At 40.6% G+C, this 17,653-nt stretch overlaps 1 protein-coding gene across 16 annotated transcripts in view; it reads right to left on the reverse strand.

The window, feature by feature from the left end:
• Nucleotides 1–17,653, reverse strand: part of LOC147114610 (focal adhesion kinase 1) — a 630,568-nt gene that overhangs the window by 491,672 nt on the left and 121,243 nt on the right. For 15 of the 16 annotated variants that reach the window (XM_085992416.1, XM_085992424.1, XM_085992409.1 and 12 more), the window contains one exon: nt 7,212–7,238. The exons of the other annotated variant lie outside the window; for it this stretch is intronic. In XM_085992416.1, the coding sequence (XP_085848542.1) occupies nt 7,212–7,238 (27 nt within the window). The remainder of the gene's footprint in view (nt 1–7,211; nt 7,239–17,653) is intronic. 16 annotated transcript variants of the gene reach the window in all.

Raw genomic sequence — 17,653 nt, forward strand, 5'->3', positions numbered from 1 at the left:
GCAGCAAACCTGAGGATTGGGGGCAGTTTAGGATTCAGCAAAGGAGGGCAAAGGGACTAATTAAGAGGGGGGAAAATAGAGTATGAGAGTAAGCTTTCAGGGAACATAAAAACTGACTAAAAGCTTCTATAGATATGTGAAGAGAAAAAGATTGGTGAAGTCAAGCGTAGTCCCCTTGCAGTCAGAATCAGGGGAATTTATAAATGGGGAACAAAGAAATGGCAGACCAATTAAATACATGCTTTGGTTCTGTCTTCACAAAGGAGGACACAAATAACCTCCCAGAGATGTCAGGGAACATAAGGTCTAATGAGAGGGAGGAATTGAATGAAATCAGAATTCGTAGGGAAATGGTGTTAGGGAAATTGACGGGATTGAAGGCAGATAAATCCCCAGGGCCTGATGATCTACATCCTAGGGTACTTAAGGAAGTGGCCCTAGAAATAGTTGATGCATTGCTGGTCATCTTCCAAAATTCTAGAGACTCTGGAAGAGTTCCCATGGATTGGAGGATAACTAAAGTAACCCCACTATTTAAAAAAGGTGGTAGGAAGAAAACGGGGAATTATAGACGGGTAGGCCTGACATCGGTAGTGGGGAAAATGCTAGAGTCCATTATAAAAGATGTAATAGCAGAGCACTTGGAAAACAGTGACAGGATCGGACAAAGTCAACATGGATTTACAAAAGGTAAATCGTGCTCGACTAATCTACTGGAATTTTTTGAGGATGTAACTGGTAGAATAGATAAGTGAGAACCAGTGGATGTAGTGCATTTGGACTTTCAGAAGGCTTTCGATAAGGTCCCGCATAAGAGATTAGCGTGCAAAGTTAAAGCACATGGGATTGGGGGCATGGTATTGACTTAGCTAGAGAACTGGTTGGCAGACAGGAAGCAAAGTGTTGGAATAAACAGGTCTTTTTCCAAGTGGCAGGCAGTGACTAGTGGGGTACTGCTGGGATCGGTGCTAGGACCCCAGCTATTCACTATATTAATGATCTAGACGAGGGAGCTAGATGTAATATCTCCAAGTTTGCAGACGACACAAAGCTGGGTGGGCGTGTGTGCTGTGAGGAGGATGCAGAGAAACTCCAGTCTGATTTGGACAGGTTGGGTGATTATACTGCATTTGCCCTGCATCTGCCCAATGTGGATAAATGTGAGGTTATCCACTTCGGTGGCAAAAACAGGAAGACAGATTATTATCTGAACGGCAATAGATTGGGAAAAGGGGAAGTGCAACGAGACCTGGGTGTCCTTGTGCACCAGTCGCTGAAGGTAAGCATGCAGGTGCAGCAGGCGGTTAAGAAGGCAAATGGTATGTTGGCCTTCATAGCGAGAGGATTCGAGTACAGGATGTCTTGCTGCAGTTGTACAGGGCCTGGGTGAGACCACACCTTGAGTATTGTGTGCAGTTTTGGTCGCGTTATCTGAGGAAGGATGTTCTTGCCATGGAGGGAGTGCAGCAAAGATTCACCAGACTGATACCTGGGATGGCAGGAATGATGTATGAAGAGAGATTGGGTTGATTAGGCTTATATTCGCTGGAGTTTAGAAGAATGAGAGGGGATCTCATTGAAACTTATAAAATTCTAACAGGACTAGACAGACTAAATGCAGGAAGGATGTTCCCGATGGTGGGGGGAGTCCAGAACCAGGGGTCACAGTCTAAGGATAAGGGGTAAGCCATTTAGGACTGAGATGAGGAGGAATTTCTTCAACCAGAGTGGTGAACCTGTGGAATTCTCTACCACAGAAGGCAGTTGAGGCCAATTCATTAAATATATTCAAGAAGGAGTTAGATATATTTCTTAAGGCTAAAGGGATCAAGGGATATGGGGAGAAAGCAGGGACAAGGTACTGAATTTGGATGATCAGCCATGATCTCATTAAATGGCAAAACAGGCTCGAGGGGCCGAATGGCCTACTCCTGCTCCTATCTTCTATGTTTCTATGTAAGGGACAGCATAAAACTGAAAGAAAAAGCATACAAAAATGCAAAACATAGCATAGATCCTGGCGAATTGGTGATTCTCCGAAATTAACATAAGTAAATTAACAGCAATGAATAAAATAATGGCACTAAAGTGTGACAAATTCCCAGGGCCTGATGGGTTTTATGCCAGAGTTTTAAAGGAAGTCGGTGAGAACATTGTCGATGCCCTAACTATGATCTTCCAAAGTCCTCTCTATTCAGGAACCATTCCTTGAGATTGGAAAATTGCACAGGTCACTCCGCTATTTAAGAAAGGTAAGAAAGGGAAAACAGGCCAGTTAGCCTAACATCTGTTGTCGGGAAATTACTCGAGTCTATAATTAAGGATGGAATGACTGAACACCATGAAAAATTTCCACTGATCAGAGAGAGCCAGCATGGGTATTTAAAGGGTAGGTGATGCATGACGAATCTGATTGAATTTTTGAAAAGGTGACTAAAGTAGTGGACAGGGGAATAGCGATGTGATTTATATGGACTTTCAGAAGGCATTCGATAAAGTCCCTCATAAGAGACTGTTAGCCAAGTTGAAGCTCGTGAAATTGAGGGCAATTTATTGTCATGGTTAGGGTACTGGCTGAGCGGCAGGAGACAGAGAATAGGGATAATAGGCAGGTACTCTAATTGGCAGGATGTGAGTAGTGGTGTCCCAGAAGGATCTGTACTGGGGCCTCAACTATTCACTGTATTTATTAATGACTTAGATGACGGGATAGAGCATCACATAGCCATGTTTGCCTATGATACAAAGATAGGCGGCATTGCAAGCAGTGTGGATGGAAGCATAAAATTACAACACGATATTACTAGATTAAGTGAATGGGTAAAACTGCGGCAAATGGATTTCAATATTGGCAAGTGTGAGGTCATCCACTTTGGACCTAAAAAAAAGGATAGATCAGAGTATTTTTGAAATGGTGAAATGCTAAAAGCAGTGGAGTCGTAAGAGACTTCGGGGTCCATGTACATAGATCATTAAAATGTCATGGCTAGGTACAAAAAAAATCAAACAGGCTAATAAAATTCTGGCCTTTATATCAAGAGGACTGGAATACAAGGGGTTAGAAGTCATGCTGCAGCTATACAAAGCCCTGGTTAGACCACATCTGGAGTACTCAGTTCTGGGCACCTCACTGTAGGAAGGATATATTGGCCTTGGAGGAAGTGCAGCATAGATTTATTAGACCGATACCTGGACTCCAACGGTTAAATTACGAGGAGAGATTACACAAACAAAGGTTGTATTCCTTGGAATTTAGAAGATTACGGGGTGACTTCATCCAAATTTTCAAGATATTACAAGGAACTGGTAGGGTAGAGAGAGAGAAACATAAGAACATAAGAATTAGGAGCAGGAGTAGGCCATATGGCCCCTCGAGCCTACCACTCTATTCAATATCATGGCTGATCTTCAATCTCAACTCCACTTTCCCGCCCGATCCCCATGAGTCCAAAAGTCTATCCATCTCAGCCTTGAATATACTGAACGACTGAGCATCCACAGCCCTCTGGGGTAGAGAATTCCAAAGATTCACAACCTCGGAGTGAAGAAATTCCTCCCCAGTCTTAAATGGCCGACCCCTTATCCTGAGACTATGGCCCCTAGTTCTAGACTTTCCACCCAGGGGAAACAACCTCTCAGCATCTACTCTGTCAATCCCCCTCAGAATCTTGTGTTTCAAGGAGATCCCGTCCCATTCTTCTAAACTCCAGAGAATATAGGCCCAGTCTACTCAATCTCTCCTCATAGGACAACCCTCTCATCCTAGGGATCAACCGAGTGAACTTTTGTTGCACCGCCTCTAAGGCATGGACGTCCTTTCTCAGATAAGGAGACCAAAACTGTGCCCAGTACTGTAGGTGTGGTCTCACCAAAGCCCTGTACAATTGTAGCAAGACTTCCTTACTCTTGTACTCCAACCCCCTTACAATAAAAGCCAATATGCTATTTGCCTTCCTAATTGCTTGCTCTACCTGCATGCTAACTTTCTGCGTTTCCTGTAGGAGGACACCTAAATCTCTCTGAACACCAACGTTTAATAGTTTCTCACCATTTAAAAAATATTGTTTTTCTATTCTTGCTACCAAAGTGAATAACCTCACATTTCCCCACATTATGCTCCATCTGCCACCTTAATGTCCACTCACTTAAACTGTCCAACTCCCTTTGCAGGCTCTTTGTGTCCTCCTCACGCTTACTTTCCCACCTAACTTTGTATCATCAGCAAACTTGGATACATTGCACTCAGTCCCTTCATCTACTATTTCCGCTGGTTGGGGAGTCTAGGACTAGGGAACATAGCCGGAGAATTAGAGCCAGTCCTTTCAGGAGTGAAGTTAGGAAACACTTGTACATGCAAAGGGTGGTCGAAGTTTGGAACGCTCTTCTGCAAATGACAGTTGATGTTGGGCCAATTGTTAATTTGAGACCGATAGATATTAAGGAATACGGAATAAAGGCGGGTATATGGAGTTAAGTCACAGATCAGCCATGATCTCACTGAATGACAGAACAGGCTCAAGGGACTAAATGGTCAACTCCTATTCCTATGTTAAGATTTCTGATCATCTTCAATAATTGATGTTTGCATTTTATTAAGTAGGATTGAGGAAGGAAATTCTATGGGAACACTATGTTCTCAATATTCTACCTCTTTAAAGAAAATAAGATACACGCCTGAAATTTCTATGTTTTGGTAAAAAGATCAATTTTTTCCTCACTATGGAAACGCTCAAGTTGGGTCATTTTCTCAGCTGGACCAGTCTGCTGACATCACTGCCGAGGAGCATTTCAAAATGGTTCCATACTAAACAACTGGGTCACAATTCCTACTTCAGTAAAAATCATGTTAATGCTATATGACTATATATTTATTATTCTTACTTGCTCCAGAAGTACCACTGTGACCTCTCTGTCAGTCTGTTGCAACAAACACAGCTAAGACATAGCATTTCCTCCAATTAATCATGAGCAAGTAGATTACCCACTTTCTCTGCACACTCTTGTACTCTCCCTCTCGTCTCAAATTATTTACCAGGACTCACTTGTCTTGTAGCCTGATGCCACATGACAATTAATACCGAAAAACAATGAAAAGCAGTGACGTCTTTGTGAAAGTTTTTCAAATCAATTGTAAAAGAATTGTTAAGCAGCATTTTGAAGTTAATGTCATCTACAGTACAATGAAATGAGATGCAATAGAACTGAAATCTATGCCAAATTAAATTATATAAAGTACTGCTAAATTTTGTGTCTGCAATTATTATATTATCTTGTCATTTTAATTCAGTGTGTCTTTTTCTCTGTGCTGTTTTATTTGTAATAATGATTTTGTATTTGAATTTCATTTCCTTCCTTTTCCAAATCCTTTGATAAAGTCGCACAGTTGATCGCGCTCCACATTGTGTAATGATCCTGATTTGCAAGACTGCCCCTTGGCATGGTTGACGCCAGGAATTGGGATAAAATTCTAGCATATGGTCCGAGGAGCCTGCAGCAGTAGGAATGGCTGTTATCTGTACAGCATTTTGGTTGTGTCCAAAAACAACAGCTAGAAGGCCTACAGCCCCAAGATTCCTTTGCTGTTTTTGCAAAAAAAGACATTTAACTTCTTAAGCTCTCCATGTCTTTGCTGCTTGCCATTCTCAGATCCTCCAATGAACAAGGGGTGGGAGCCAAAGCTCAACTCCAATTTCTTTGGGCCACCCCTCCAATTAGGTGCCCCCTCCCTCACCCGACATAGATAGAGGAAAATGAGGTGGGCAGTGTCATAACATCAATCCCACCTCATTACCATCGGATTTGAATGTTTACACCTGCTGTGGGCACAAGCCTACAGTTCTTTCTGGGATCCTGAGGAAATCCCCATGCCTGAAACAATAAAAAAATCAACCCTATGTATTAGGGCTGGATTTTAAGGGATATCATCAAGCCAATATGAGGCGAAAACACACAATTTCTGTTACAACTCCTCAGATTTGTGCATAGTTTACAAGCATTCCTAAGATTAGAATATGTGATCACTGTCTGGCCGGCGAGGTTGAGACAGAGGTGCACTTCCTCCTAAAATGCGAAAAATTCAACAAAACAAGAAACATATATTTTGACAAGCTCAGCCTTACAACCCCAGATTTCAAAGAATTGGATGATCTGTCAAAATTAAGAATAGTCCTGGGGGAAGGAGACAGACCATATCTTGGTGCCCAATATGTAACAACATGTCACAGTCTGAGGAACAGTGAGTGACTAACGAGCACACCCATAGCATATATACTCTAAAAATGTTTAAATCAATACCGAATGTACCCAACGACTGTTTAAATTAATACTGTCTGTACCCAACGAAGGTCAAAATTGTTTGACACCTACAGAATGTTGGAAACCTGTACTTTTTTTTGTTATGTAAGCTTTGGCAATATGGTTCCCTGTAAACTTTCATGCCAATAAAGCATTTGAATTTGATTAGACTTACATCATACATGTTTACTCCTAGTAGGGAATCAGACTGTCGCTTGAATGTGCGCATGCACACAACTGAAGCGCTTTACCAATTCAGTTAACTACCAATGGAGCTTAGAAATAGATTGCTGTTAAGTAGATACTGGTAAGTTTAGTGTGTTTAACTACTATTCAGGCTTAAGGTCAGAAGGCTGGCTTGTTGTGCCTTTAATAAAAATGTAATTGGTAAAGTCAGACATTCAGGCTTAGTATTTCCTTTTCATGGAGTTTCTCTATACATTCCAAATAATTGCTCAATTAGTCTCTCCCAACATGTGCCATGCGTGACAGAAACATTAAACAGCGATAGAGAAGTGTGACAGACAAGCGTGACAGACAGCAAATCCATGCCAGGTGTAGTTTTTCTTAAAGCTATTTTTATATATAAATATATATAAAAATATGACAATATACAAGTCTAAGTTCAAGGCTGTGAAATTTTCAACTGCTCTGGACAATAATAAAAACAGAACAGAGTGGATGTTATCCCTGACAAACAGTACCAATACACTGAGAAGTGTCATTAAACTATTGCATTCAATTTAGTGTTGTGCCAATATGCTTCATGAGTGATGGTCTTAATTAATCACCTCAAATTGCTTCCACCATTACCAACAGTTCTTCACCCACATGTTAAACAGCACATGCATCAATAAGCTTTACTGAAATCCCTGAATCTAAAAATTGTATCCAAAGATAAAATAATGCACACTCACCTGTCGGATGATATGTACTGGAAAGGTCTGCAAGAAAGAAAACATGAAATGTGTAACTTTTATCATGTGTGTTTTATATTGGTGCTCTGCAGCATTGTAGGGCTTCTTTCTAACGCACTAAACAGGAATTACATAATTACCAATAATGAATTGAAGGGGAGGTAGTTAGAGTGTGGAATCCTCTTCCACAAGCAATTGTTCAAGTTAACTCCATAATTATTTTGAGGTGGATTTGAATAGTTGGTTAGATAAATACTAAAGATTGTGGGGAGCGAGCAGATGTGGCTCAGAAAGAAAAACACGAGTGGCTTCTGTGCTCTAATATTCCATTCAAACTATAGAACTAATGTTCAGTCACACACCTACATATTCCATTTCCAAACACTGATAGATTGTAAATGATGCTTTTAACCAAAAGTTCTGCAGAAACAAAGACACCACTCAGCATTGAGTCAAGATTTTTGATTTATGTATCGAACTGACTATTTTTTAAGGAAAGAAAAAAAAGAACAAAAAGGTGCATATGCATTTATATAACACCTTTCAAGTCCTCATCCCAGCTAATTTTGAAATGTAGTAACCGCTATAACACAGGAAAAGGCAGCAGCCAATTTGCACATATCAAGGTCTCACAAATTAGATAAATGACTAGATAATCCGTTTTAGTAGCATTGGTTGAAGGATAAATACTGGCCAGGATACCGAGAGAACGCTCCTGCTCTTACTCGTCCTCGATTCGTGACACGGGATCTTTTATGTTTACTCGACGAGGCAGGTGGGGCCTTGGTTTAACGTCTCATCCAAAAGACAGCACTTCCCAGAGTGTGGAAACTCCCTTATTATTGCACTGAAGTTGTCAACGTAGATTATGTGATCAAGTCTCTTGAGTCAGAAGGTCATGGGTTGAAGGCCCACTCCAGAGGTGGGTGCACTACCACTGATGTAAAGAGAGGGTTAATCAATCAGAATAACAGCAGAAGTCTCCTATTGACTTGGAGTAATTGAAAACTGTAGTGATATTAACTTTTAACCATCATTTGGTAATTGGGTAAGTATGATTCTTAAATTGTAATGTCTTATAATAGTACATGAACATTATTTCAGTGAGTGGTCAATCTAAGAAACAGGCTTCCGAGGGAGATGGTGGAAGCGATTAGTATTAGTTCGTTCAAATGCAAATTAGATAGATTCCTTTCAGAAATTATTATTTTGGGATACATGATGAGTAATTTAAGACATGGCATATGGTAAAAGTAACATGCTCGGGAGGAGGAACAGGTGACTTTGGACCCCATTACTGGAGTTTTCCTTGCCTCATGTCGGAGTCTGTTGGGAGGCTAATTGATTGCTAAGATTAGTCAACAACTCCAGAATCAATGTATCATACGACTACTAGGATGGTCGAAGACAAACTAGATGCACAGTGGTCTTTCTTCATCTTTCAATTCTTATATTCCTATGTACAGTAAGACAGCAATTTTAAGATGGTGACCACTGAACTTTTGAACTGACCCTTGCAGTTAAGTTAATTAGAGAGTTGCCAGTCCCACGTTTGAGAGAACTGTAGCACTGAGATAATTGCAAGAACAGAACATCTGCGTAAAACATTTTTTTTTTTTTTTTAAATTGGCTTTTAAAACCCAGGTAGTGGCATCCTGAAATGGTACAGAATCCAAGACACACCTATAATTGTAAGTTTCACTTGGCAGAATATCAATTGTAGATAACAAGAAAAATGTGCGACTCGATAACAAAATAGGCAGTTATACTGATCTGTTGAACTCAATGTAAAAAGAGCTCATTCGTGAGGAAATCAGCTTATAAACTTAGTTATTGATAAGGTATTGGTTCTTATTAGTGTCTTCTTACATGGAGTTGTTTCTAACTTTGTCACATCGTAAGGGTAAGATAATAGTATAAAAAGTGGTGAAATGTAATGAGAATTCGGATTCGAAGCTTCAATCAATCTGAATACTGAGCTCAGAACACGTTGAATCCCACAATCATCAGGTATGATTGTAAGTTTGTATATGCTCAGGTACTATTGCATGTACAGGAAACTCTTTTATCCGGCACCAACGTGGTGCCGGTTTATCAAAAAGTCCGGATTACAGAGAGTTATAGTTAAAAGGTACGAGAGCTCCGTACACAGCAACAAAAACAAGGCTTCCCTGTTGCTTAGCAACAGCTGCAGGAACCCTGGCCACAGACCAAGCGTCCCTGTTACTTAGCAACAAGTGCAGAAACCCCCGATTACACAGCCAAGAATCAAGAAACGGCCACTAATATGAAGAAAAACTTAACTGAACCTACTCCTGAATTTCCGGTTAACCGAGATTTCGAGTTGTTTGGGTGCCGGTAAATCGAGAGTTTCCTGCACTATATAATTCGTATAAACATATGAGCGCTTGACCTATACATTCCAGTCCCACATTTGAGAGTTCTGTAGCACTGAGATAATTGCAAGAACAGAACATCTGCGTAATTATCCTCACACTGATCCACTTGGACATAGAAAACGTCTTCTACTCAACTTTGAGTAGAACTTTTTTCTCCACCAATATGCAACTTCAAGAAAATTAGTTAACCAATGAGGCAAAAAAACTAACAAATTAACCAGATCCCACATCTTAAAATTTTTTATTGATGTGGTATGAATCTCGAAAATCTATGCACCAATTTCACACAAGGAGATAAACAGTTAAAACCAAGTAGAAGGAAAAACAGCAAGGTGGTGGCGGTGAAGGTATGGTTAAAGAAAAGGAGTCTGCATTATTTCAGCTCAGCTTGCAGTCAAGAAATCAGTTAGAATTCATTTTGTGTCAGGTAATTTTGCCGTTTATACCACTTTGGACCACGATGCACTAATACAATGCAGAGTTTTCTATGAATTTTTCTTTCAGTTTTTGAGACGTGCCAGATGGACTGCTTTCTTTTCCAGTCCTGTACTCCCTCATGGTTTCTGCATTCCACAAAACTTTCATCACATGGATGAGGCCATTTTCAAACTTAAACAATAGCAGTTAGACAAAAACAGGAAGTGCAATTTTGCACAATGTCCAATAAAAATGCCAATAGTTAGAAGACTCCAAGCAGCAAATGAATCCCCTTTTATGATTTCAGCCACATCAGGCTTACTCTCTGGAATTTCCTAAAAACCCTTGGTCTCTACTTCCCCCCCTTAAAAGCCATCTCTTCCGACAAGTCTTAGATCAACTCACTCCCCCACAAAGGGTTCGTACTCTGTCTTCTCTTCCTCTTTAAAACACCTTGGGATATTTTTCTACCTTATAAAATGGGGTATAAAAATGTAAGTATTTACCAAGTAGGTTGGCAACTCATCCAGCACAGGTTAAAAATGCTTCCCCACTAACCGAATGGGTAGAGGCACAGCTCACTGTAACACTAAGCCACACCAGAAGGTTACAAGTTCAATTCGCACTCTATACTGTTAGCCGAGTTCAGCCATGTCAGCAGTTGGCGTGCTACAATTAGCATCAGTAGCCCTAGCTTTATACAATTTTACAGCAAGAGGTCATTCAGCCATTTCCCCCTTCTCTGAAAGCCCTTCCCCATAGTCTTGTAATTTGTTTCCTTTTCAAATATTTATCCACTTACTTTTTAAAGTTATCATGGATTCTGCTTCCAGCACTATTTCTGTTACAGCATTTTATGTCCTAATAACCCTCTGCATAAAAACAATGTTCTTTATCTCTTTCTTCAGTCTTTCGGTAATGATCTTAAATATATGCCCTCTGGTGGAAATAGCTTTTCCCGATTCATCTTGCCTAACCGCGAATCCAAGAAAAAGGGGGAAAAGGGCTAAAAATCAGCCAGCGCTCCTGCTCTTACTTGCTGGAAAATATACATTGGTGGATATCAGGCAGAAACAGGATCAGGCTGGGATGTGATGCCTTCACTTATGAAATAGCCAACCATTAGTCAGGTCTCACAATAATCACTAAACCAGGTGCGAGTAATTGCAGAGAAGTCCCAATCAAGAATCAATGCCTTCACAAAAGGAGGAAGGAAAAGCAAGTAAATTGAGTGAAAACAATAGTCAGTTGCAGGAACCTACTCATTAAATTTGGAAGTATTTTAATAAATAGTTGGCCATAAAATCATATGAGCAATTCTACAATCATCACCAACAGTTAAATGGAAAGTAAAGTCTGGGGAAGGTGTGCAAATTTCTTGTCATTTTTAAAGAAAATCGAATGAATGTATAACCATAATTTCCCCCCCACTGTTATAGAGCCACATTTCCCTTCCTCCTGGGTGTTCCAGTGATGGCGATGGTGAGTGCATTGCCGCAGTATACTACTGTGTGGTTTCTAGTTAGTCAGACAGCCACCCTGGAGAATTTGCAATAGGCTGGAGTTAGACTTTCAGGCCAGTAAAAGCTAAGTTTCTATTAAAAGGTCAAAAAATAATCTTCATATTTTCTTCTTAAAATGGAGCAATTACTTTAAACAGGTAGTCCTTCTTCCGTCCTTTGTTTCCCCTTCAACTAGTGATAATATGGGTAGAATTGCTAATATCATGTTTACTACCAACTAGTTACTAACTTAAAAATAGTTCCAAATTTTCAGATAGGCACGTGACCCTGCAAGTATCTTTTTTCCAACCAACCGTCTCCACTTTCCACCCTCCGGCATTTGGAAGGTGCAGGCTTGCGATGGCTTTGTTTCATACTGGGTTCAGATCCTCATCTATGCCTTTGTTGCCCCCAACGCACTCCTGGCCAGCCTCCCATTTTCTAAACTCCATAAACTTAAGGTCATCCAAAACTCTGCTGCCCGTATCCTAACTTGAAACAAGTCCCGTTCACCCATCACCCGTTATCGCTGACCTACATTGCCTTGATTTCACAATTCTCACCCTTATTTTCAAATCTCTCCAGGGTCTCGCCCCTCCCAATCTCTGTAATCTCCTCCAGCCCCACAACCCCACCCCGCAGAGATATCTGCGCTCCTCTAATTCTGGTCTGTTGAGCAGCCCTGATTTTAATCGCTCCACCATTGGTGGCCGTGCCTTCAGCTGCCAAGGCCCTAAGTTCTGGAATTCCCTCCCTAAACCTCTCCGCCTCTCTATCCTCCTTTAAGACACTCCATAAAACCTATCTCTCTGCCCTAATATCTCATGTAACTCTGCCTCAAATTTTATCTTATAACATTCCTGTGAAGCGCCTTGGGACGTTTTACTATATTAAAGGTGTTATATATTTACAAGCTGTTGTTGTTGGTGGTAGTATTCTGAAAAACTGAGATCAAAATGGTCTAACAGATTCTTCACCTGATCTGGTGACAATCACCACCATCAGCCTCAATTGCAGAAAAATTGCTCACCCTTGTATTCACTGGAAAAATCTTCCGATCAATTTCTTAAAAAGCTTAACTACACAGTGCCGAGTTTCCTGGTCAGGGCTACAATCTTCCTCGTGTTTCCAAGGCTAGGCACCTAATCTCAGCTCCAAACAACGCCTATTTAGTTGCTCATTGCTTCAAGTGAAGCAGAAGGGACTGTTGAGAGCCACAGTTGTGAAGTAACCTTGTATTTCCTCATTAGGGATTGGAAATGGTCTGGATTTATTTTTTCGACAAATACTCAAAAGACAATCTTGGTACTGCTTTATTCTGGAAATATTTGAAGTTGATGGTGAAACTCAAACCCCGGGTTAAAAGTAACAAGATAAGAGTTATTTTTCTTTTCCAGATTTAATTCTACTTCGCAGGAGACACAATATGGCTTTCTGAATCTTTCGCTGAAAAAGCTAGTAAAAATCAAAACTTTTATTTAAATACCACTTCATCTGAATTAACAATAAAAAATAGCAACTAGTGAGGTGGAGAAGATTTGGAAGTGTAAAGTATATATCTGTCGTCTTGTTTAATAAGAATACTGCCATCTGGCACAGCTCTCCACACTCTGCAAACTAAACTGTCAGTAGTGTCACTGGCAGCAGCTGGCTTCCCTTTTTGCTTTTGAAATGGAAACAAAACACACTTGCCTCATTATTTCTCTCTGGGTTACCGGTTCAGTTTCATATCCCGATACTTGACATTTAAAAGCAAAATTTTTTGACAGAACAGCCTCTGTCCAAAACTCACCTTACGTACACTATGAAAAATCTGTTTCCCCCATGCTTCTGCCATCTCTGTACCACACCAAAAGTGACTCAAACTTCTACTTTGGTCATCTTGAATGCCTGTCATTTTATGAACATGGAACTTGGTACCAGATGGCTGAAACATAAAATTTCTGCTCATACTATGGAAATAGAAACCACTCATCAAATGTTTAAAAATTAAACATCATTCCTCAACATATTCACAAAGGAAAACATAAACTAAACTGCGTAAAAGGGAACAATAGCCAAACAGGATCGAAGAAGCTGCAGACAAAAACTACAATGAGGAAACTCCAAGCATAACCCATATGCCAATCAGCAAGCAACAGATTTCAGGATTATAAATGTTGCTCTTTGATTGGATCTGTCAAAATGGGTTTATTTTAGAAATGCCATCAATAATTCAAATAGTAATACATTTTACAAGGCAAGGAGTAATTATTTGTTACCTGTCTACATTTCAATGGTATTACTGAGTTCTCAGTGTTATTTATGAAAATTGTCTTCACAATCCTTGTTCTAAGATATAAAACTCAGATCATAGTCTAACATACATGTTGGCTGTATTTGGTTAATTGCTATAGAAAGTTAACTTATGACTATCTTAAATAAATGATCCATTCCAAGTAAAGGTGTACAAATAATTAAACCACACATCTCATTTTAAACAGCAGAAAAGGCAAATTAGATTAAAAATTCAAGATACAACAGTGACATAAGCAAAGCCCAGTTTCACTTCAAACTGTAAACTCCAGTAGATCTTTTTTAGATTAAATTTTAGATGGACCAACATAGTGAATTTTAAATGAAATTAGCTGCTTTCTGAAAGGAATTCTGTTGTGTTTGCATGGGGAGAAGGTAGTTGAAGTAACACACAAATATTTTCCAGGAAGATATACATGCCGGTTTTTTTCATTCCTGGTATGTGGGCGTCGCTGGCAAGGATAGCATTTATTGCCCATCTCTAATTGCCCTCGAGAAGGTGGTGGTGAGCCACCTTCTTGAACCGCTGCAGTCCGTGTGGTGAAGGTACTCCCATAGTGCTGTTAGGAAGGGAATTCCAGGGTTTTGATCCAGCGACGATGAAGGATCGGCGATATATTTCCAAGTCAGGATGGTGTGTAACTTGGAGGGGAACTTGGAGGTGGTGGTGTTCCCATGCGCCTGCTGCCCTTGTCGTTCTAGGTGGTAGAGGTCGCGGGTTTGGAGGTGGTGCCGAAGAAGCCTTGGCGAGTTGCTGCAGCGCATCTTGTAGATGGTACACACTGCAGCCACGGTGGAGGGAGTGAATATTTAAGGTGGTAGATGGGGTGCCAATCAAGCGAGCGGCTTTGTCCTGGATGGTGTCGAGCTTTGAGTGTTCTTCAGTGGTATGCACTCATCCAGACAAGTGGAGAGTATTCCATCACACTCCTGACTTGTGCCTTGTAGATGGTGGAAAGGCTTTGGGGAGTCAGGAGGTGAGACACTCGCTGCAGAATACCTAGCCTCTGACCTGCTCTTGTGGCCACAGTATTTATGTGGCTGGTTCAGTTAAGTTTCTGGTCAATGGTGACCCCCCAGGATGTTGATGGTGGGGGATTCGGCGATGGTAATGCCATTGAATGACATGGGGCGGTGGTTAGACGCTCTCTTGTTGGAGATAGTCATTGCTTGGCACTTAAGTGGAAAGTAACATTTGCGCCACACATCAGTCCAAGCCTGAATGTTGTCCAGGTCTCTCTGCAGGTGCGCGTGAACTGCTTCATTATCTGAGGAGTTGCAAAGGGCACTGAACACTGTGCAATCATCAGCGAACATCCCCATTTCTGACCTTATGATGGAGGGAAGGTCATTGATGAAGCAGCTGAAGATGGTTGGTCCTAGGATACTGCACTGAAGAACCCCTGCAGCAATGTCCTGGGGCTGTGATGATTGACCTCCAACAACCACAACCATCTTCCTTTGTGCTAGGTATGACTCCAGCCAGTGGAGAGTTTTCCCCCCGATTCCCAGTGACTTCAGTTTTGCTAGGGCTCCTTGATGCCACACTCGGTCAAATGCTACCTTGATGTCAAGGGCAGTCACTCTCACCTCACCTTTGTAGGTGCTATGTAGCCAGCTAGTGTTCTGAGACAAATTACTTGAATTAGGATTACTCTTCTTTGAAATGTTGGCTGTACACAAAGCTTATTGATACACAATGGTCAATAAATGCTTTTTCTCATAAGGAAACTATTTGAAATGCACATCCAGTATCAAAAGCAAAAGCAAACTGAAATTCATACTTTTCAACCTGAAATGTGAAATTAAGGAAAAACCAATTGCTTGACAAGTGGAAGAGGACTCTTTTTGTGTGTTGTGTGTTAGGTATTGGAAATAGAGAAATGGGATAACAGCTGGGAATTTATCAGCATCCCTTGTTTCAACTGATAATTTCCTCATCACTGTAATGACACAAACTACATGGGACAAAAGCGCATCCATTCCAAGATCTTCAAAGGCTCAGTTAAATTATTCTGAAATGACACGAACTACATGGAACAGAAGCACATCCATTCTAAGATCTTCAAAGGCTCAGTTAAATTATTCTGAAAAGGATTAAGATTTTGGACATTTTCTTATTTGAAACAGCTTAAAGGAGTGAGTAAATGCAAGATTTGTACTGCTAATTATTATGCTTGATGCCTTTTGCTTCTGTTTAACTCACAGGATGTAAATAAATGTGAATACTTTCGCCTGAATGATGAGATCTGACAGTGTGGTGTGTTCCAACTTGCAGGAAGTGCAGGTGGTCAGTGTGTGCAGCCAGTGGTACAAAATCTCTCAGAAAAAGTGTAATTGTTTATTCTGTGTCATACTACCCCAATTCAGGACATGCATATATGTGCAAGTTACAGAGGATTGCCTACAGAAAAAGCTTTTTGTTGCTGACACTAAAGTATGTTGGAGAAGTGTCTGGATTGTAACAGAACAATTTTGTAGTCAGTCAGATTTTTACCTGGTCTTATACAGCAACAATTAAACAGAAAAGACCCCATTTCATAAAGGTGGGGGAAGGGGGGGGGGGTGGAAGTGACACCTTTTGAGGTCTACAAAATCAGTGAATGAAGTTAATCTTTAAGAAAAATAATCCATTGCTATTAAAAGTTCCAGTTATAAAATTATCTGCTGTACCAAATAGGTCCATTTTCCTTTCCATTCCTTTCAAACAGAAATGATTTTGTTGCATATCGGCTTATCCTCATATTGACTGTTCGAATGCATCTGTGGTTTTTGTTTGTATTTGTTTATTGCTGTATTTTGAACCACAGTGATAAAAGACTATGAAGCTCAGCAGTAGAGAGCACTTATTTTCCACTAGGACACAAATATCAGAAAATAGGCAAGTACAGGAGTGGTAATGAATCTGCAGTCCATCTGGTCTATCCCCAAAACTAACACCTCTCAATTGCCCACTCCTTCAAATATCTATCCAAATTTCCCTTAAATTTTTCCACACCATCTGCCTCCCTGGGCACACATTAACCACCCAATGTAAAGTTATTAAACCTAATCAGATCAGCCATGATCTTATTGAATGGTGGAGCAGGCTCAAGGGGCCGATTGGCCTACTCCTGCTCCTATTTCTTATGTTCTTAAACCGTATGCATTTTCCCTCTTTCTAATCATGAGCCTGTGTCCCCTGATTCTAAAATTTGTGGTAATCTCAAACATACTATTGGCGTTCAATGTATCTATTCCCTTACGAATTTTCTCTTTTTGAATATTCTCCAGATTCTTCAACCTCCTTACACATCAGACATCTTAATGTAATAGCAAAATACTGCGAAGGGTTTGACCTGAAACGTTGACTCGGTTTCTCTCTCCTCGATGCTGCCTGACCTGCTGAGTGTTTCCAGCACTTTCTGTTGTTATTTTAGACATCTTAACGTACAAGTTTAGTTGCTCTTTCCTGCACTGGTTCCAAGGCCTGGATATCCTGGCTGCAGTACGACAACCAGTACTCCAGAAGTGCCGATACCTGATTCTTAGATGTGTGCTCTATTTCTCCAGCTACAAATCCTAAAATCAGATTATCTTTTTGTACTGTCGCTGCACATTACACGGTTGGTTTCAGAGAGCAATACCCTCAGATCCCTCTCCTGTGTTGTGCCCTACAGCCTACATCTATTTAATTTATATTCCCACTGTTTACTTCCCTTCCTTAGTTTCGTTACTTGGTATAGAATCATAGAACCTTAGAGCACAGAAGGCGGCCAGTCGGCCCATAGTATGTATGCTGGCTCTTTGAAAGAGCGATACAATTACTCCCACTCCCCTGCTCTTTCCC

The sequence above is a fragment of the Somniosus microcephalus genome, chromosome 7 (assembly GCF_052327205.1).
Source record: "Somniosus microcephalus isolate GS21.2 chromosome 7, FLI_Smic_1.0, whole genome shotgun sequence".
NCBI classification, from domain to species: Eukaryota; Metazoa; Chordata; class Chondrichthyes; order Squaliformes; family Somniosidae; genus Somniosus; species Somniosus microcephalus.